Source organism: Podarcis raffonei, chromosome 4, assembly GCF_027172205.1.
Source record: "Podarcis raffonei isolate rPodRaf1 chromosome 4, rPodRaf1.pri, whole genome shotgun sequence".
NCBI classification, from domain to species: Eukaryota; Metazoa; Chordata; class Lepidosauria; order Squamata; family Lacertidae; genus Podarcis; species Podarcis raffonei.
The window spans coordinates 7,990,529-8,011,136 of NC_070605.1; the positions used below are offsets into that span (position 1 = coordinate 7,990,529).

Genomic DNA, 20,608 nt, shown 5'->3' on the forward strand with positions numbered 1-20,608 from the left:
AGACATCTTGAGTAGGGATGGAGGAGAACTGAATACAGTCTGTATTTTTAACTGAACTATGAATCTGGATATGGATTTAAACAGGTATTTTCATATGGATTAAAAAATATATAGAGTGCCACCAGTCACACTGTATGAGAAAGAGATTTTGCAGTCACCACTGGTTTTGACATTCTCTTCAAATTCTTTTTTTAATTGCTAACAGACCTTTGCAGGTGTTTATTTTGTACTTTGCTTAACCCATCACCTTAACGATGGTCTTCTTCTTTTTTGGTAAATTGTGTTTTATGTATTATTACACCACACTAGTATTTTATTATATGGCTGCACAGAAATATTCCCCCCAACCCCGCCATTATTCAAGCCTCCTAGTGATGCAGCAATAAAACTGTAGCACATTTGCAAAGATAAGCAGCATCTGGAGTGATTTCAAATGGGATGGGAGACCGTGTGTTGAGCTTTCTACATTGCAGGGGGCTGGACTATATAAATTCAATCAATCAATCAATCAAGGACCATTGGGTTTCTTTACAATTCTGTGACAGCTGTGTCTCTCGGCAGCTCACAGTGGCTAAAGAGGGGAAGTTTTTACCCATTAACAATTCATAAATGGCTCATTTAACATACTCTGACGTTGCCTCTTTCTCATCTGCATGGGGCATAGAGAGAAAGAAAAAGTGTAGACTGACACACTGCCGCCAGCTTGCGGGTAGACTTTGAATTTCCTTTTGGTGCTTTTGCAAAAAGCCTCTCCAAGGCTGGAGCTGCTAGCCATCCATCTAAATCTATGGACTAAATCTATGGCTCCGGAAAGAGATCCCTTCCCCTCATTGGCCAAGCGGGGAACCGGATCCCAGCAGGCTGGCTGGCAGCCTGTGGAAGCAGCTGCCGAGCATTTATTTATATTTATATTTCTTGTTGCAAATTGCGCTCAGCTGTTGCCAAAGCTGGGCTGTGCGCGCAGGCGAGGAAGCGCCTCTCCTGGTCTCTCTTTCTCTCTCCTCGGCTTGCAGGGTCGGATCCTGCGCCTGCGGATCGCGCTTCCCAAACCCCCAACCCAACCCCTAACCCAGCCCCCTCTCCCCCCATGCTGGGTCTTTATGCACTGCGAGGAATCCGCTGCGCGGTGAGTGATGGATGGATGGGGAAGCGGGCAGCGCAGGGCATGCAATCAGTGCCGGATTTACCTATAAGCTAAACAGGCTATAGCTTAGGGCCCCACTCTCTTGGGGCCCCCCAAAAAAAATTAAAGGAAAAAAAGCCTGGATGTAGATTTCAAAAAAATATATATCCACAAATAAAATAAAACCTACATACAGCAACAGTGTTTTGTGTTGTATTGGCTCCTATGATGTAAGTCATGGGCCCCGCCTGCTAGCCTAAAATATCACTGGTTTGCTCATTTCTATATATAGGGTGCCTACATTCTGCTATTTATAATTATTAGTAGTTTGCATCCTATATTTACACCTATTATTGTTTCATGTTATCGAAAGTTTCTGGAGACTAGATTATTTTGTTTGTTTGTTTTTATTAAAGTTTTCTTGGCTTAGAATAGAGTCTAGATTATGAGCCTTTGTAAATTGTGTTTCTCAAGGAACTTTTGTTATTGCCAAACGCCAATGTGTTTGCATTATTAAGTTTGTTATGAATACAAAAATCGTTTTAAGTTGGAGCTTAATCATTATTTCACTGTTAATATCCTTCTTAATTGTATCTCACTATTAATATACAGTACATCTTCTTAATTGTATTTCAGTTCAACAGTTACTTTGATAAAATACATATTTTGTCATGTGCAAATGTCTTGGGATACTTATTAGGTCCATAAATTACCACATAGCATATATTCAACACAAAAAACAGCAACAATTTGTTGTTGACAAAGGACAGCTGGACATATAAAGGGCCCCATTACCTTCAGTAGCTTAGGGCCTCCTCAAACCTTCGCTTAGGGTAGCAGAGGAAGCCGTAGATCCCTCTCCCCACTTTCTAAGATTCTTTAAGGAGTGGTGACAATACCTTATTTTATTTTATTTTTATTTTTTACCACTATTTCTTATGTCCAAGAATTTCATGACTCATTTATGCAGCATGTGAAAAAAGTATTTTCATTTGGCTGTCCTGAATCTCACGCCAATCCACTAGCTCTATCTATTTGGTGTTTGCACATTTATTCACTATTTCAAAAAAAAATTCCTTTCCCCCTTCTTTCATCCACAAATTACCTTCAGCTTGAATACTATTAAAATTAAAATGTTGTACCTGCCAAAGTTCAGAAACAAAAAGCCCCATACTCCACCCCCATCGTTCTACCCAGACACTGAGGTCCAGCACCGAGGGCCTTCTGGCGGTTCCCTCCCTGCGAGAAGTGAAGTTACAGGGAACCAGGCAGAGGGCCTTCTCGGTGGTGGCACCTGCCCTGTGGAACGCCCTCCCACCAGATGTCAAAGAGAACAGCAACTACCAGACTTTTAGAAGACATCTGAAGGCAGCCCTGTTTAGGGAAGCTTTTAATGTTTGATGTATCACAGTATTTTAATATTTTTTTGGAAGCCGCCCAGAGTGGCTGGGAAAGCCCAGCCAGATGGGCAGGGTATAAATAAGAAATTATTATTATTATTATTATTATTATTATTATTATTTTATTTTATTTTATTATTATACAGTACAGGGGTCAGCTAACTTTTACACCAGGGGGCCGGTCCACTGTCCCTCAGACCTTGTGAGGGGCCGGACTATATTTTGGAAAAAAAATAATGAACGAATTCCTCTGCCCCACAGATAATCCAGAGATGCATTTTAAACAAAAGCACACATTCTACTCATGTAAAAACACGCTGATTCCCGGACCGTCCGCGGGCCAGATTTAGAAGGCAATTGGGCCGCATCCGGCCCCCAGGTCTTAGTTTGCCTACCCATGCCATAGACGGTGTGACCATCCTTTATTAGTAATATGCAGAGTCGGGCCCATTTGAATCAATGCACCAAACCAGCCATTCCATTGAAGTCGATGGGTCTGAGTCTTTTGAGCACATCTTAGTTAGACATCACCCTTAGTGGAGTAATTCATGGACAGGAATAGCAACTTATTGGTTTTGTTTTTATTTGTTTGTTGCACCAACGCCCTACCTTTGCCTCCCCACAGAGAAACTTACGGTCTTCAAATAAAAATATCTTGAAGGTCCCAGGCCACAGAGAAGTTAGGCTGGCCTCAACTAGAGCCAGGGCTTTTTCGGCTGTGGCTCCGACCTGGTGGAACACTCTGTCACAAGAGACTAGGGCCCTGCGGGACTTGACATCTTTCCGCAGGGCCTGCAAGACAGAGCTGTTCCGCCAGGCCTTTGGCGAGGGCACAGCCTGACTCCCTCGGCAATCTTCGCGGAGCTCTGGCCCAAGGGTGGCCAGTGGCTTGAATTTAATTAATTTTATAATGAATGATTTTAGAGTGTTGCTTGTGTTGTACTTTTGTATTGTTTTATTGTTGTTAGCCGCCCTGAGCCCAGCTTCAGCTGGGGAGGGCGGGATATAAATAAAATTTATTATTATTATTATTATTATTATCAAGGTGGTGTTTGGGGTTCTTCTCCCGCCCCCCTATTTGATCCTCACAAACAACCCTGTGAGGTAGGTGAGCCTGGAAGGGAATAATGGGTCTGAAATCACCCCGTGAGGTTATTATAAGGAAACTGGGGTTGGCTTTTACAGCCCAACTCCCCATCAAGGTCCGATCACTGGTCTGAGAACAGAGGCAACCAAAGAACAGAGCTAGCCGTCTTTCAGATGTGTGGTTTATGCGCACATATTATGAACATGCATTTTATTGATGTCACCTGAGAATTCACAGACCAAATGGGGATTTGAACCCTGTCCTAGTCTGACACTCTTAACCACTGTGTCACACTGGCTTAATATTAATTCTATCATATTTTTAAATATTTTATTTCATCTAATGTTTATTGGATGGATTTCCCCCCTAAATTGATTTTTGAATTCTGAATTCATTGTTATTCACATTTTATACTGTATTTTATGCTGTTTTTTGTTGCATCAATTAAGTGTTTTAAATTTGTTGTTAGCCGCCCTGAGCCCGGTTTTCTGAAGCGGGAAGGGCGGGGTATAAATAAAAATTTATTATTATGTAGCCTACTTAGAAGTGGGTGGGTGTATATTAAAAATAAATCAATAAATAGGTGGGTTTTTTTTTAAAGTCGATTCCCCTAAGGGTAAAATGTGCCCCTCCTCACTTTTTTGATCTTCTCTCTCCAGAAAGGGGACGCGGGTGGCGCTGTGATCTAAACCACAGAGCCTCTTGGGCTTGCCCATCAGAAGTTCGGCAGTTCGAATCCCCACGACGGGGTGAGCTCCCGTTGCTCGATCCCTGCTCCTGCCAACCTAGCAGTTCGAAAGCACGTCAAAGTGCAAGTAGATAAAGAGGTACTGCTCTGGCGGGAAGGTAAACGGCGTTTCCATGTGCTGCTCTGGTTCGCCAGAAGCGCCTTAGTCATGCTGGCCACATGACCCAGAAACTGTACTCCGGCTCCCTCGGCCAGTAAAGCGAGATGAGCGCCGCAACCCCAGAGTCATCCATGACTGGACCTAACGGTCAGGGGTCCCTTTGCCTTTTTACTATACAGAAAGAGGGTAGTCTCTTTTCCCTCTAGTCTCCAGCCCCCTTACTTCCACAAAACAGTGTACCTTTAAACTTTGGAGCTGGCTGGTTCTTCCAAAGGATTGATAGTTTAGATCATTGGCTCCCAAATCTTTGGGGGCCATTCTCCAGCTTGGTTTCATAAATGCATCCCCAGTACCTGGTACCCTGCAAAAAGCATAATTCAGAATAGCAGTTTGCTTGGCCCGCTACGGGAGATAATGGACCAGTGAAATTCAAAACAGTAACAACTAATTGCACATTTATTCAAAATCCAAACTATTTTGTTAAATTAAGTCAAGTTGTACGGGGACCCCAAGGGAACTCCAAATTATGATATTGTGGACCCCTGGGAGTTACCAAGAAAAGGGAACTTCTAGTAGCCTATCGCTTTAATAAACTGTTAAGAAACTGCTGAGAAAGTATTTCACTTTGGGAAGAGAGGAGCTAAAACGCTTATCGCAAGAACACAAGTAGCAGGTTCACACAGGCACAATGCAAAGCACAATAGCCTTCGTAACCAAAATGTATTGATGGAAGCTGTGTCAGCAAATCAACCGAACCGATCTGAAGGCTTCTGTTTCTGCTAGAAGCGCAGGGGCACTAAAAGGAAATGTAACTAAATAAGTTCTGGCTTTCAGGCTCACTCCTTTCCCCGTCTCCTAGAATATTTCTGCATGCCCAGAAAACATGGCCGAGGCTCAGGCTGGCTCTGGGAAGGTGACTCTTTTCAGCCAGAAAAAACGAGGGGGCCTCACCTACCGCATCCCGGCGCTGCTTTACCTGCCCTCCGAGTCCACCTTCCTGGCGTTTGCAGAGGAGCGCTCATCCCCCCGAGATGAAGATGCTAAGTTCCTGGTGATGAGGCGAGGGCGGAAGGAAGGAACGTCCGTTCAGGTAACGCCAGGAGCAGAAAGCGTAACGCTGCTACTCTTCCTTGCACGTTTCTTTTCTTTCTTACTATATACAATAAATGTAAGGCTGTCGTCACACAGCAGTTCATGGGCCACACCAACTCCAGCGTGACAGCAGGGTGGCAGGCAGCTCAGGTAAGCTGTTTAATGAAGGCGGGGATTTAATGAAGCTCTGTGCACTGTGTATAATGGGGGGAAATGCTCTCTGAAGCAAGTCCCTCAGCTGGGAAGGGAGGCTTCCCGTTGCCTGAGAGATCCCTGCCCCCTCCTGCTTGCACACAAGCTCTGATAGGCAGCGTGAAGCCTCCCTTCACAGCTGAGTTGCTGGGGTCAGGGAAGGTGGAGGCAGCCCAGAAGCTGCATCTTTGAGCCCCTGCACCACCATCACATGGGGACTTCTGAGCAGCTCCTGAAGCCAGCCAGAGCCAACTGCTCCGGGCTACTGAGACTGCCACTGCTGCGTTTCCCGGGACATTAGATGAAATCCGGGGACATTCTGGGGATGGAATTTGTCCGGGGACTTATTCACAAATCCGGGGACTGTCCCCGGGAAACCGGGACGTCTGGTAACCCTTCTGTGGAGGCCAGTTCTGGACCCACACGTCCTTCCACAGTGGGGACATAGGTTTCCAGGTGGGAATTGATCACGGTGTAGATTTGCCAAACGTGCCTTCCTCTTAGCACGTTTCTCCCTTGCGTCCTGAGTTCGAGTGTCTTCAAAGCCCGTGACACCTTTAGTAAAAGCTGCTCTCCAACTGCAGTGCTTGCAGGCCAGTGTTTCCCAATTTTCTGTGCTTATGTTGCATTATATATATATATATATATATATATATATATATATATATATATATATGAGTGCCTTTAAAGCTCTTTTATTGTATTTCGCTTTCTTTTCAGAAAATGCTTTGTCCCAAATTACATTATGCCATTGTGTACAACCCTGTATTTATAATAATGATATGCACGCATGGAACTAGATTTTTAAAAAATCTACAGCCTTTGCTAATAACGATTTACAAACAGAAAGTTGTACCTTGGATCTTGAACGCTTTGGCTGCCGAACAAATCAGCTCCCAAACGATCGAAACCCAGTAGTGAGTGTTCTGGTTTTCGAATGGTTTTCGGAAGCTGACCGTCCGGCGCGGCGTCCGATTGGCTGCAGGAGCTTCCTGCAGCCAATCGGAAGCTGCGTTTTGCTTTCTGAACATTTTGGAATTCAAACAGACTTCCGGAATGGATTCCGTTCGACTTCCAAGGTAACGACTGTGCAAGGAAATTCAGACAAAACCTAAATTCAGATAAATTTGACTGGCTTTGAGGCTGCAGCAATCGGATCCAAGTAATTCAAGTAATTGTCCGATTAAAACCGTTTGGCTTCCTCACTTCATGAGCAACAGATATATGACATAGATTCTTCCACGTGTGGCTATGAAGAGTCTGTTCCATATCACTTCTGCCCACATTTTTAAAAAAGGAATGGAAAGATAGGGTTAAGAGCTTGCCAGTCAGGCTGAGCGACTGACAGCTGTTCCAGTCTGTGTATATTTATGCCGCTGACTCAATAAGTAACTTGAAGCCTTGCTGGGAACTTGCCCTGGTAACACTGGGGGTTTGGGTTTGAGTCCCGGTATATGATAGCGGAAGCAAGCAGACACTCCTACAAGAAAAAGGGCAAATTTGCTAATCTTGCATCAATTTTCCAGGAAGCAAGTTTGAGATTGTTTTTTAAAAGACAATATCCAGGCAAGGCCTCTCAGCTCTGTCCTCTCCAAATCCAAGCCACCGAAATGCTTTCCTTCTGGAAAGTTTCATTTTCTTCAACTGTATTAATTTACAAAGCCCTGAACAATTTCGGTCTAGGATACCGCAGGGATCACCAGAACCCTGATATCTCAGCTCGATCACTGGGAACATTTGCAGGAGCATTGTTCGTCATTCCCCGAGACAGAGAGGCTCATCTGACAGCAGCAATAAACCTAGCTTTTAGTGTCAAATGTCCCAGTCCTGTGGAACTCTCTGCCACTGGAGATTCTGGTCACTGGTGATGGGACAGACGGGAGGCGGATTTAGTGACGCAATCCCCCCTCAACAACCTTGGGAAATCCCCCCCCCCAAATAAGCTCAACAACTCTGTACCATCTCCCCCATTTTCTAAAATTTGAGTCCCCAAAAATAGGAGGTGTCTTATACATGGGGGCGTCTTATCGACAGAAAAGTACGCAGGGCTGTATGCGGCGCCAGGTTGCCCAGTCCCAGGCGCTTCCACCGGCGGGCGGGCTCTTCCCCAGACTCAACTCTCAGGCCCTGGACTCTCGGCCTGGTGCCCCTGAGAGCCCGACGCCCGGGTGCCCCACACCCCTAGCGCCTATGAGGAAGACGGCCCCAAAAATACAGTATATAGGAATAGGTTGAGGTCTGAGTGTTGGGTAGCGCTGCCCTCCTTGAACACACAGCCTGCGGGGAGTTCGAGAAGGGAGTGGAATTTAAACCTCTATTTAAAGCCACCCGAAAATAGATTCTGTGCTGACTCCAACGGCGCTTGACTCTCAAATTAAAAACCACAAAGCCTTTTTCGAGCGCTGGGATGCCACTTGTGTCCTCAGCAAAAAGTGCAATTATCCGCCGACAGGGATGTCCATTGTTAAATTTGGAACATATTTAAATCACCTATTATCCATTCATTGTAAAATTACAAGTGCTTTTAAAACCCTGCTAATGTATTAACCTGTGTACAATGCTCCTGTATATATGCAATAAGCATCTTCCATTCTTCCTTGAATTTGTTGTCGTCTCTTAATTTCATTGTCAGTTTCGCCATTTATATAATAATAATAATAATAATAATAATAATAATAATAATAATAAATTTATTATTTATACCCCGCCCATCTGGCTGAGTTTCCCCAGCCACTCTGGGTGGCTCCCAATCGAGTGTTAAAAACAATACAGCATTAAATATTTAAAAACTTCCCTAAACATTTCAGAATATTCCATTAATTTAACTTGCCAGTCTTCTTTAGCTGAGACACCTTCTTCTTTCCAATATTGTGCTAATAATGTCCGTGCAGCCGTAGTTGCATACATACATAGATTCTTTTGTTATTTTGGTAAGTCCACTTCTGGGCCGAGCGGGACTTCGAACCCCGGCCTCCCTGGTTCCTGGTCCAACACTCTAACCACTGCACCGCAGCGAAGAGAGGGAAATATCTGGGTTTACTCTCTAACTTGGAGGTTGTCAACCTGGTCTCTGTCAGGAGCTCATCCTACACTCGAGTAGGGCCCTGGCAGAGACACATGCCCAACTGGCATGTTCTCTCCCTCCTGGTCGATCATTCGGGAGCTTCGAAAGCTTTCTTCAACCCGAACATCACAGTGACCGATGCCAACAGACACCGGCACACTTAGGCATCATGCGCATGACAGACCTCAGCAACTCAGCATTTTGGCTAATCTACTTTATTTACCTGTATACCTGAAGGAGCGTCTCCATCTCCATCGTTCTGCCCGGACACTGAGGTCCAGCGCCAAGGGCCTTCTGGCGGTTCCCTCGCTGCGAGAAGTGAGGTCACAGGGAACCAGGCACAGGGGCTTCTCAGTAGTGGCACCCACCCTGCGGAACGCCCTCCCACCAGATGTCAAAGAGAAAAACAACTATCAGACTTTTAGAAGACGTCTGAAGGCAGCCCTGTTTAGGGAAGCTTTTAATGTTTAATAGGTTATTGTATTTTAGGGTTTTGTTGGAAGCCGCCCAGAGTGGCTGGGGAAACCCAGCCAGATGGGTGGGGTATAAATAATATATTATTATTATTGTTGTTGTTGTTGTTTTTGTTGTTGTTAAGACACACAGAGCACTGCAACATGGCTCCCTCTCTCTCTAGCATCAGATAGAGAAAGAACAAAGGACAATAGTCCCACTTCACGCAACACAGTAACACAAATATCCTGTCTCCGTCACTTCCCACTCTGTGTTGTCAAAACACATACCGTCATGTGAAAGACAACAGTCCCATGACTGCAATCACGGAGCAGGAATTCTAACAGTCCCTACCACCCACTAGTGGGCATTTCAGGATTCTAGGTGAGCAGTAGGGCGTTCTATGGCACAAGCAGAATCCTCCTTCCATCGAGCACTGGTGGGCGGTAAGGAAATTTTACCATCAAGAAAGATGAATTAGTGGGCAGTAGGTATTAACGCGGGTGGCGCTGTGGGTAAAACCTCAGCTCCTAGGACTTGCCGATCGCATGGTCGCATGGTCGGCGGTTCGAATCCCCGCGACGGGGTGCGCTCCCGTTGCTCGGTCCCAGCGCCTGCCAACCTAGCAGTTTGAAAGCACCCCTGGGTGCAAGTAGATAAATAGGGACCGCTTACTGGAGGGAAGGTAAACGGCGTTTCCGTGTGCGGCTCTGCCTCGCCAGGGTAGCTTCGTCACGCTGGCCACGTGACCCGGAAGTGTCTGCGGACAGCGCTGGCTCCCGGCCTATAGAGTGAGATGAGCGCACAACCCTAGAGTCTGTCAAGACTGACCCGTACGGGCAGGGGTACCTTTACCTTTAGGTATTAAAAGCTTGACTACCCGTGCTCTAAGGGATGCGGGTGGCGCTGTGGGTTAAACCACAGAACCTAGGACTTGCTGATCAGAAGGTCGGCAGTTCGAATCCCCGTGACGGGGTGACCTCCCGTTGCTCGGTCCCTGCTCCTGCTAACCTAGCAGTTCGAAAGCACATCAAGGTGCAAGTAGATAAATAGGTACCACTCTGGCGGGAAGGTAAACGGCGTTTCCGTGCGCTGCTCTGGTTCGCCAAAAGCGGCTTGGTCATGCTGGCCACATGACCCGGAAGCTGTACGCCGGCTCCCTCGGCCAATAAAGCGAGATGAGCGCCACAACCCCAGAGTCGGTCACGACTGGATCTAATGGTCAGGGGTCCTGTTACCTTTACCCGTGCTCTAACTCATCCTCTGCTTTGTATTTCAGTGGGGTCCTCAGGAACCCCTGGAGACAGCCGTCCTGCCCAACCACCGCACCATGAACCCCTGCCCCGTATTTGAGAGGAAAAGCGGCACCCTTTTCCTCTTCTTCATCTGTGTGGAGAAGTACATCACGGAACAGCACCAGATCCGCACGGGGAGGAACGCCGCCAGGCTCTGCTACGTCTCCAGCCAAGATGGCGGCCGCACCTGGAGCCAGGCGACCGACCTGACCGAGGCGGTCATTGGCGGAGAGCTGACCAACTGGGCCACGTTTGCCGTCGGCCCGGGCCACGGCGTCCAGCTCAGCTCCGGCCGCTTGGTGATCCCGGCGTACGCTTATTACATCCACAAGCGCTTGTTGGGGAACCCTCTGGAGTGCTGGATCAAGCCCCACTGCCTCACTTTTTACAGCGACGACGGCGGGCAGAGCTGGTCACGCAGCCCTCTCCTGGAGGCCTTGCTGACCTCCGAGTGCCAGGTGGCCGAGCTGTCATGCCCGGACGACAGCCGGGTCCTCTACTGCAACGCCCGCAGCCTCCACAACTACCGGGTCGGGGCACTGTGCACCGACAACGGCCACCAGTTTGTCAGCCCCTCCCTGTGTGAGGAGTTGTGCGAGTCTCCGCACGGGTGCCAGGGCAGCGTGGTGAGCTTCTCCCCGCAGCTGGAGCCGTTGGATCTGGGCCGGAAGAAAGACGGGGCCAAGTCGTCGGGTCTCGATCCCTCCTCGGCCCCCCTCAAGGGCGCCCGGTCGTGGCTGATCTTCTCCCACCCCACGAAAAGGCACAAGCGCGTGGATCTGGGCATCTACCTCAACACCTCTCCGCTGGAGAAGGGGTGCTGGAAAGCCCCTTGGGTGCTGAACAAAGGGCCCAGCGGGTATTCGGACCTGGCCGTGTGTGAGGAGGGCGAGTCGGTAATGTTTGGGTGTCTGTTTGAGTGTGGGGTGTCCTGCGAGTGCGAGGAGATCGCCTTCCAACTGTTCACGGGTGTCGAGCTCCTGAGGAACGTGAGGGAAAGCTGCTGTGGTCCCTCTTCTCCCTCAGAAGCATAGGTGTTCAGGGACGTTTAGCACCCCAGGACAGAAAATGTGGGTGCCCTCGCTTGCCTCTCCCGCCAGGCTCTGATATGTCTCCGCCTTCGTATTATACGGTTCAGGCTTTGGAAAATGACCGTCGTTTTTGGGTAACGATAAACAAGCCCTCGCTTCTGCCTCCTTGAAAGCAGCCAAACGAAAACGAATTACAGTGGTACTTGGTTCTCAAACTTAATCCGTTCCGGAAGTCCGTTCCAAAACCAAAGCGTTCCAAAACCAAGGCGCGCTTCCCCATAGAAAGTAATGCAAAAGGGATTAATCCGTTCCAGACTTTTAAAAACAACCCCTAAAACAGCAATTTAACAAGAATTTTACTAACAAGACCATTGATCTATAAAATGAAAGCAATAATCAACGAACTGTACTATAAAATAAATAAGACGGTATTGTAGATGATAAAAACTAAAATTATTATTTTTTCTTCCCTGCACTGATGATATTCATTGTTTGGATGGAGGGCTTTTATCCATTTCCACAGCCACACAATCAGTCGATCAGTAGCTGAACTGGGTTCCACACACTCACAGAAACAAATTATCAAAAAAAGCCGCAAAAACAAAAATGCAAAATAAATAGGAAAAACAAAAGCGCCAAACTTAATCCTTTCCGGAAGTCCATCTGACTTCTGAAATGTTCGAAAACCAAGGTGTAGCTTCCGATTGGTGCAGGCGTCCCAGAAACAATAGCCAACAGCCGCATCAGATGTTCGGCTTCCGGAAAACGTCTGAAAACACTTAACTTCCGAGTTTTCGACATTTGAGAACCAAGGCGTTTTAGAATCAAGTTACCACTGTACTGCATCTTCTGCGAAATTATATTGATAAATGGAAAGGGGCAGTCTACAATTCAAGATGATTGTGATTTCTTTCTTTCATTTTTACCTCGAGGCTCTCTTTTTCACCATCGCTGACAGCTGCCTCCTGTCGGTCACAAGATACGTCTTGCCCTTCCATGTCCTGGGGCCTAAAATGATATATAAACAGAACTGCATTGCTCAGAACCTGCTCATTGCCGCCTTTGCTGCCTTCCACTTCTGTACACGAAAGGAGGAACTTTTTTTAAAGTTCAAAAACGGATGGGCAATGCCATACCCTCCGGGATTTTTGGCACCAGAACTGGCACTCTTCATTCTTTGCCTGAGCACTTGCGCATGCGCGAAAGCATAAGAGCAAAAGACGCTCGCTTAAAATGGGACGGTTGAGGGCTATGCGAGCTTAGGTGCTGGCGATTTCGCTCTCACACACCCTGACATTTCCCATAGGTGCTATCCTGGCCCCAGCTTCCACGTCCTTGTTTCCAGATGCAGGACCCCACAGTCTGAACACCATCATACTTCATACTAGGGCCGTCTTTAACCAGGACTCCCATTATTTTCTCAAATATCAAACTCGGACGTCTGTAATTTTGGAAAAGATCAGAGTCACCCCAAAAGCAAGGCAGTGCTTGTTCCTATGTGCTTGCGGGGGGTTCCTTGGATATGCAGAAATGTATATGTTATAGTTTTCAAAAAGCAAAACTTAATCAGCTTCCAGGTTCTGTGGAATGTTAAAGGCGCAGAGACACAGGAGATCTATAGCAGGTCATCTCATTGTCCCTCCTGATCTGCCCCACAGAGGACCTTAAGGTCCATGAATAATCATAGTTTAGAGGTCCCGGGCCCTAAGGAAGTCAGATTATCCTCCACCAGGGCCAGGGCCTTCTCAGTGGTGGCTCCGACCTGGTGGAATGCTGTCCCATGAGGCCAGGGCCCTGCAGGATTTAACCTCCTTCCACAGGGCCTGTAAGACAGAGCTATTCCGCCTGGCTTTCAATTTGAACTTAGCCTGATCTTTTATTCCGCTTCCTTCCCTCCCTCTCCCCTTTTTATGAAGATTACCCACTCTGGGATCCCACAGCTCATTCTCCCCTGGTCTCCTCGCTGGCCCAAACAGGACTAATTTAGCCAGCTAGTCCTGGTGATCATCTAATGTTTATTGGATGGATTTCCCTCCTAAATTGATTTTTGAATTCTGAATTTATTATTCACGTTTTATACTGTATTTTATGCTGGTTTTTTTGTTGCATCAATTAAGTGTTTTAAATTTGTTGTTAGCCGCCCTGAGGCCGGTTTTCTGAACCGGGAAGGGCGGGGTATAAATAAAAAAATATTATTATTATTTATTATAGAGAAGGGACTTCAAGGTTCACAGCAAATGGCAAAGCCAGGAGTTTCTGCATCTTCTGTTAGCTTTGCGGTGGGGGTGCCATGTTGTGCTCCCCCACTACGCTGAAACCCTGAGTTTATGGGCTTCCCCTCACTTCTGCCCAAGAAGGGTGCAGAAAGTGGAGAAATTGGGAGGATATCTAAAGAATGGAGCCCAAGTCTGTAGTTCAGGGAGAAGATGAATGAAGGTGGTTGCCTCATTGCAAACCAAACCAAAATTAAAGCCATCACATGGCTGTGCAAAACAGAGATTTCTTAAGCCCATTAGGAAGGATGCATAAAACGTCTACAACAGCTCTCTGTCCCACACACAAATTTCTGTGCCTTCTAAAGAAAGGAGCTGCATTTGAAATAAGTCTCTCTCATTCCCAGATGTGTGTTTTTGGATTATTTGAGTATCCCGTTCCCTGACTCCTGCAAGATGTCGCTCAGTTTGGGCCCAGAGGTTCATTTTCCTGTGGCAACGAGATGGTGGCCTTTCATGGCTTTCTGATTTGTCTTGATCAGCAGTGCTAGAAAACAGGAATATATTATTATTATTATTATTATTATTATTATTATTATTATTATTACCATCATCATCATCATCGTATCTTGGATCTTGAACGCCTTGCAAGTCGAACGTTTTGGCTTCTGAACACCGTAAACCCAGGAGTGAGTGTTTCAGTTTGCGGACGTTCTTTGGAACCCGAATGTCTGACGTGGCTTCTGATTGGATGTAGGAGCTTCTTGCAGCCAATCAGAAACCACGCCTTGGTTTCCGAATGTTTTGGAAGTCAACTGGACTTCCAGAACAGATTCCGTTCAACTTCTGAGGTACCACTGTATTATTATTATTTTATTATTATTATTATTACCACCACCACCATTTTACTGACATTTACATTTACTTACCTACAGTATTTTTTATATATATACATTTTTATTGGGGGTTTTTTACATATCATTTCCAACATTCATTTAACATAACTTCTTATCTTATACAATATTTTAGACTTCCGTCTAACCACCTCTGACGATTTTCCGTTCTTTATCACTTCTTCTGCATTTCTTAATTTCTCTGTTACTCTTAATTACCATTAACCAATAATTCTCTTCATGGTCTGGACCCCCAGAGTGGCTTACGGAGATCTGTAGTTAACACAGATCCTGTCTTCAGGCTTGCATTCTGAAAGGCAATGACACACAAGGAAAAGAGGGTGGGAAGGGAGGAGGAATGAAAAAGAGCAAACTCTAGCACCAGTTCTTAAAGTTACATATCACATGTGCCGGCCTCCAGGCTGGCTGGCACCATGTTGGCCAAAGGCTTGTGGCTTGTGAGTTCTGCCCCTCTTATTTGTGAGGAATAGCGTGATACTACCCAATTCTGCTTAGTGTAGCTACATGTTGTATTGCATGCTGTGCCTGCCTCTGGCTTCGCATGGCACTCTATGAAGTCCTGGCACACGTGCTGGTGATAACTTCAGATAATTGCTCTGCCCATGCTCCACCTCAGATCTCTACCGCTTCCTGTTGCAGTTCATCCCCTTAAAAAACAACAACACTACTTCCCGTATCTGGAAATCTAGCACATCAGGGGAGATAGCCTGTAGTAAACCTCTTTCTTTGGCCCATGTAGGACCAGTCTGGATAGTTGGCCTTGGTGAAGATTGGACGTTTTCATCCCCAAAAAGTTTTTGATTTGAGTTTCTACTGAAATGAGGCTGCATTTTAATGTTGTATTTTAATCTTGTTTTTCAGTTGTATTTTAATCAGTTGTTTTATACCTGGTGTTAGCCGCCCTGAGCCCGGTCTTGGCTGGGGAGGGCGGGGTATAAATAAAAGTTATTATTATTATTATTATTTATATAAATTTATTATTACATGAAGGGATGGGCAGATCAGATCAGACGCCTTCTGATTTCCATCCGTTTTGCCTTATATGTTTATTCAAGAGTTCAATTCTGTTTCTGTACTGATGTGCAGTTTTTTAAAAAATAAATCTTTATGAAAAGGCATATTTCAGTGTGCATTAAAACATGTACATTTAAATATATTTTATGCTAAAATAGATTTACACACACATACATATACAGACAAGAAATAGACAATAACTGCATTGCAAAAAGTCAGAAAAGTATATGTAACCCGATGTTTACTGCTGAATTGGAACAGACATCGGCAGGTTTTCCCAGGGAAAGAGATGGAACAAAATGAAAAGCTCTCGAAACTCTGCCTAAAAATCGTGGGGCAACTGGAAGTGTGATTGAGCCCTGAATCTCTAAGTTCAGGGAAGGAAAGTATGCCTAGTTTGATAAAAGAATTGCATGCTTTGTTATAGGAATGAGCCTTGTTCAAACTAATGAAGGTGAAGACACAAAGATGGATGCCTGCTTTTCCTTCTCAGCAGGTGAGAGATACAAAGATGTCTCCTCTCTCAAAGGATGAAGAAGTAGTAAAAAAATGAGCTCAGAAAGAGCAGGGGTAGGCAAACTAAGGCCTGGGGGCTGGATCCGGCCCAATTGCCTTCTACGATATGATATGATAATACGATACGATAATCTTTATTGTCATTGCCCCATACAGAACAACGAAATTGAAAATCTACATCAGGCATTCAGAAACTAAGAAGCCAGCTATCCCAGCCTGGTTAGCCCCCTAAAAACTCTGATACCCCATTTTTAAAATACAATATACTCCGTAGATACTACCTTGCACTGCGTTTAAAACCAAAATCGCATTTGGATAGAAACTGTTTCTCAGGTGGCTAGTCCTAGTCTTTATAACCCTGGACCTTCTTCCAGGAGGCAGAAGCTGAAAGAGATAATTTCCGGGGTGCACACTATCCTGCGCTATCTCTGCAGCTTTCTTATGGCACCTGGAAGCATAGATTTGATCTAAGGTGGGAAGAGGGAACCCACTTCTCTCCACAGTCTTTACAACCCCAAATCTGGCCTGCGGATTTACATAAGTAGAATGTGTGCTTTTATTTAGCATGCATCTCTGGGTTATTTGTGGAGCATGCCTGGTGTTTTTACATAAGTAGAATGTGTCCTTTTATCCCCCCCCCAAAAAATATATATAGTCTGGCCCCCCGCAAGGTCTGAGGGACAGTGGACTAGCCCCCTGCTGAAAACGTTTGTGACCCCTTTCTAAGGGCATCAGAAGGAAAGTCAGCACAAGCTAGGTCAGAAAGGCAGCCTCGGAAACTTGATGGCCCCCCTCCTTAGCTGCTTTTCTCCCCCCCCCCGCAAAACCCATCAGCCTTCAGACAAGCAGAATCGCACCCCAGCATTTCCAGCGTAACCCTGTGTATTATAAGCTGCCAGCTCATAATATACGAGTGCAGCTGTTAACACACAAAGGATGGTTGCATTCTGAGCAGTGCCGGATTTACATATAAGCTAAACAAGCTATAGCTTAGGGCTGCCCACTCTCTTGGGGGCCCCCAAAAAAATTAAAGGAAAAAAAACCTGGATGTACATTTCCAAAATATAAGATAAATAAAATAAAACCTACACGCAGCAACAGTGTTTTGTCTTGTGTAGGCCCCTGTGATGTTAGTCATGGGCCCCGCCTGCTAGCCTGCTCCCTAAAATATCCCTGGTTTGCTCCTTTCTATATATAGGGTGCCTCCATTCTGCATGTGCAAATGGCTTTAGATACCTATGAAGTCCATAAATTACCATATAGCCTATACATTGGCCACTCGGGTAGTGAATGTGAGCCGTGCGGGATGCACGTTCGCAACCCGCAGCGTTCGCAACCCGCAGCTGCGCGTCTGTGCATGCACAGGTTGCAATTCAGTGCTTCTGCACATGCGCAAAGTGCAATTTAGCACTTCTGTGCATGTGTGACCACCGAAACCCAGAAGTAACCTGTTCCGGTCCTTCTGGGTTTCGGCAGTCCGTAAACTAAAAAAACACAACCTGAAGCATCTGAAACCAGAGGTATGATTGTATTTAACACCAAAAACAGCTACTTGACAAAGGACAGCTTGACATATAAAGGGCCCCATTACCTTCAGTAGCTTAGGGCCTCATCAAACCAAAATCTGGCCCTGATTCTGAGCTACATAATAGTATGGGTGGGTGTGTTTATTTGTTCCTTTTTAAATGAAAAAAGAAATACAGAAAGAAATAAGAAGTAAGACTGAGCGAGATCCCAGAAGGAAAAGCTATGTGCAGCGTCAGCGCAGATGTGGAACACAAGGGCAGCATAAATATTGTCATGGTTTAAAAAAATTATTCTACTTATTTGGGAAGAGACCATGGTAGTTGAAGGAGCACATTTGGTTGAAGCAAAATGGTCGATTCCCTTGCCATCTACCATGGTAAGAATAATTTTTTAAAAATGTCATATACAGTGGTACCTCGGGTTAAGTACTTAATTCGTTCTGGAGGTCCGTTCTTAACCTGAAACTGTTCTTAACCTGAAGCACCACTTTAGCTAATGGGGCCTCCTGCTGCTGCCGTGCCGCCGGAGCACGATTTCTATTCTCATCCTGAAGCAAAGTTCTTAATCCAAGGTACTATTTCTGGGTTAGCAGAGTCTGTAACCTGATGCGTATGTAACCCGAGGTACCACTGTACAGTATACTCTTTGCTTCCGCGTAGCTGTGTTTGGAGCAATAAATCTGTTTATTCTTTTGATGCATGAGCATCAAATAATCCTTGGAAGCACTACTGTACTTCTGCCTCGTATTATCACTTTAAAAAACAACCACAGTGCCTTTGCTAACAGCTTGATGTACATAAACTGAGCAGGAGATAAAGTAATGTTAAGCTATTGTCAACGGGGCGGGGGCGGAAGTGGCAAAGGCAGCAAAGGCCCGCGAGCGTTTCACACGGGCAAACCTTCCCACGGGTCTGCGCTCTGAATGGCGCAGGAGGGATGCTGTGGGATGTCTCTCTGGGGTGCTGAGTGATGCTCAGTGGGCGCGGCTAAAGGAGGGGCGGTGCTTCGTCGGAGGAGGAAATCCTGATCTCGCCCTGCGCCCTATCCAAGGAGCTGATCCTGCGCACCGATCCTCTCCCCGCGCCGCTTTCACCTGCGCTGCTGGAGAGCTTTTGCACAGCTTTTGCACGGTGAGTGATGGAGGAAGGACGTTGCAGGGAAATCCCAGGGAGAGAAAACCCATAATTATCCTCCCCCCGCAAAAAAAATAGGGGAAGCTCCATGAAAGGATGGGAGGGGGCAGTGTGGTGCATTTAAAGGGGTAAAATATAAACTAGGGAATATATCTCTTTTATGGGGGTGGGGATATAACTCCCCCCGCCCTAGATGGAAGCGTCTCCAGCAGCCCCACTTATTTTTGCAGAAGTTTGCCCAGGGAGGAAGATCGATTTCAGTCCCCTGGAAGAGACCTCCTCACATCAGGATTTTTTTGGGGGGGAGGAGGGAAGGATGATTGCTGGAAATCCAAAGAGAGTCGTGTTTTTGTCCCCCCCCCCGCCCGTTTCCTGCAAAAAAAGGATGTGATGCAATCTCAGGTGTACCGCTTAGGAACGTTGCAATATTTGCAATGCATTATTTTTTTTTAAAGGAAAAAGGCATTTTTCTCGCCGCTTTTCGGAGAAAGCGCTTGAGGATTTCAGCAGCCGAGTTCCTGTTTTCAAAACGCTTCTGCCAGTGACGGGAGGGGGGGGGGGCGGAAACCCAGTCCTTTAAACAGAAGATGCGGCTTCTGCCTAGAGCCAAAGCGGTAGAGATTTAGGACAAGGATCTCCCCACATCTTAAATGATAATAATAATAATCGCAGCTGGTGAGCTTGCAACTTGGATAAAGCATTGTCCAAACTTGCTGTTTTGTCTCCTGGGAGAAATCTTGCAAGGGTTTGATTCCTGGAAATGTTCCTTACCGTGAAAATAATGATCAGGGATACCATTTTGACTGCTGGAAGTAGGAGTGCCATATGTCAAACTTCAGGCTTTTTCTCAAGAGAGGTTAACAACTTTCAGGTTTTTCTGGTTTTTACTTTGAAATGTGGCAACCCAGTAGAAAATTAAAAAGTCATTTCCCAATACCAAGGTACTGATCCTGCCCCCCCCCCACACAGTTGCAAAATCTCCGCTGTGCTTTAGCAGAAATGATCAGAGTTCCAGGTTCTTCAGTGCAGTGCAGTATATTTATTGTGAGCTATATATATATATACAGAGAGAGAGAGAAATATACTCGAAGTCGAGAGTGGATTTCATGCTCTTTATTCAGCTCATAGTGGTGAGGAGGAATGAAAGTTCCCCCAAAGTATCTGCTTTATATACATTATTTACACAATGGGCTGCACGTGATTGGCTAATTCCGGGATTCTCCTGTAGGCCAATCAGGTTGTGGATTCACTTCCATCTGGAGCTGGATTGGGTGGCTCCTGTGGACCAATCAGACTGCTGCATTGTTCTGGGACCAATCAGACTGCTACATTTTGGATCCTATTGTTCTCAGTACATAATATATATATATACACACAAATACAGTGGACGCTCGGGTCGCAAATGTGATCCGTGCGGGATGCATGTTCACAACCCACAGCGTTCGCAACCCACGTCTGTGCATGTGCGGGTTGCGATTTGGCGCTTCTGTGCATGCGCGAATTGCAATTTAGCACTACTGCGCATGCCTGACTGCCAAAACCTGGAAGTAATCCTTTCCAGTACTTCCGGCTTTCGGCGGTCCGTAACCCGAAAAAACGCAACCTGAACCATCTGTAACCCGAGGTATGCCTGTATATACAATATTCTACAGGCTATAATACATGAGAATTTCATACAAACAGAATGCCTGGCTGCACCTTAAGGC

The 20,608-nt window shown here is 46.0% G+C and overlaps 3 protein-coding genes across 3 annotated transcripts in view; 2 read left to right on the forward strand and 1 right to left on the reverse strand.

The window, feature by feature from the left end:
* POLD3 (DNA polymerase delta 3, accessory subunit) overlaps positions 1–16,044 on the forward strand; it is a 240,208-nt gene extending 224,164 nt beyond the window's left edge. Inside the window, exon 11 of the mRNA XM_053385101.1 lies at positions 15,988–16,044. Within this exon, the coding sequence (XP_053241076.1) occupies positions 15,988–16,029 (42 nt within the window). The 3' untranslated portion in view covers positions 16,030–16,044. The remainder of the gene's footprint in view (positions 1–15,987) is intronic.
* Positions 1–20,608, reverse strand: part of PPME1 (protein phosphatase methylesterase 1) — a 252,123-nt gene that overhangs the window by 132,289 nt on the left and 99,226 nt on the right. The gene's annotated exons all lie outside the window — the stretch shown is intronic.
* On the forward strand, positions 632–12,146 carry LOC128412223 (sialidase-3-like). Its single transcript, XM_053385102.1, has 3 exons — positions 632–1,126; positions 5,318–5,548; positions 10,539–12,146. Exons 1-3 carry the CDS (start codon positions 1,088–1,090, stop codon positions 11,586–11,588), a joined length of 1,320 nt encoding a protein of 439 aa, XP_053241077.1. The 5' UTR covers positions 632–1,087; the 3' UTR covers positions 11,589–12,146.

Coding starts and splice junctions, on each gene's coding strand:
- LOC128412223 (XM_053385102.1), top strand. CDS start 1,088: ATGCTGGGTCTTTATGCACTGCGAGGAATCCGCTGCGCG. Junction 1,127..5,317: donor TGCGAGGAATCCGCTGCGCG/GTGAGTGATGGA, acceptor CCCGTCTCCTAG/AATATTTCTGCATGCCCAGA. Junction 5,549..10,538: donor AGGAAGGAACGTCCGTTCAG/GTAACGCCAGGA, acceptor TTTGTATTTCAG/TGGGGTCCTCAGGAACCCCT.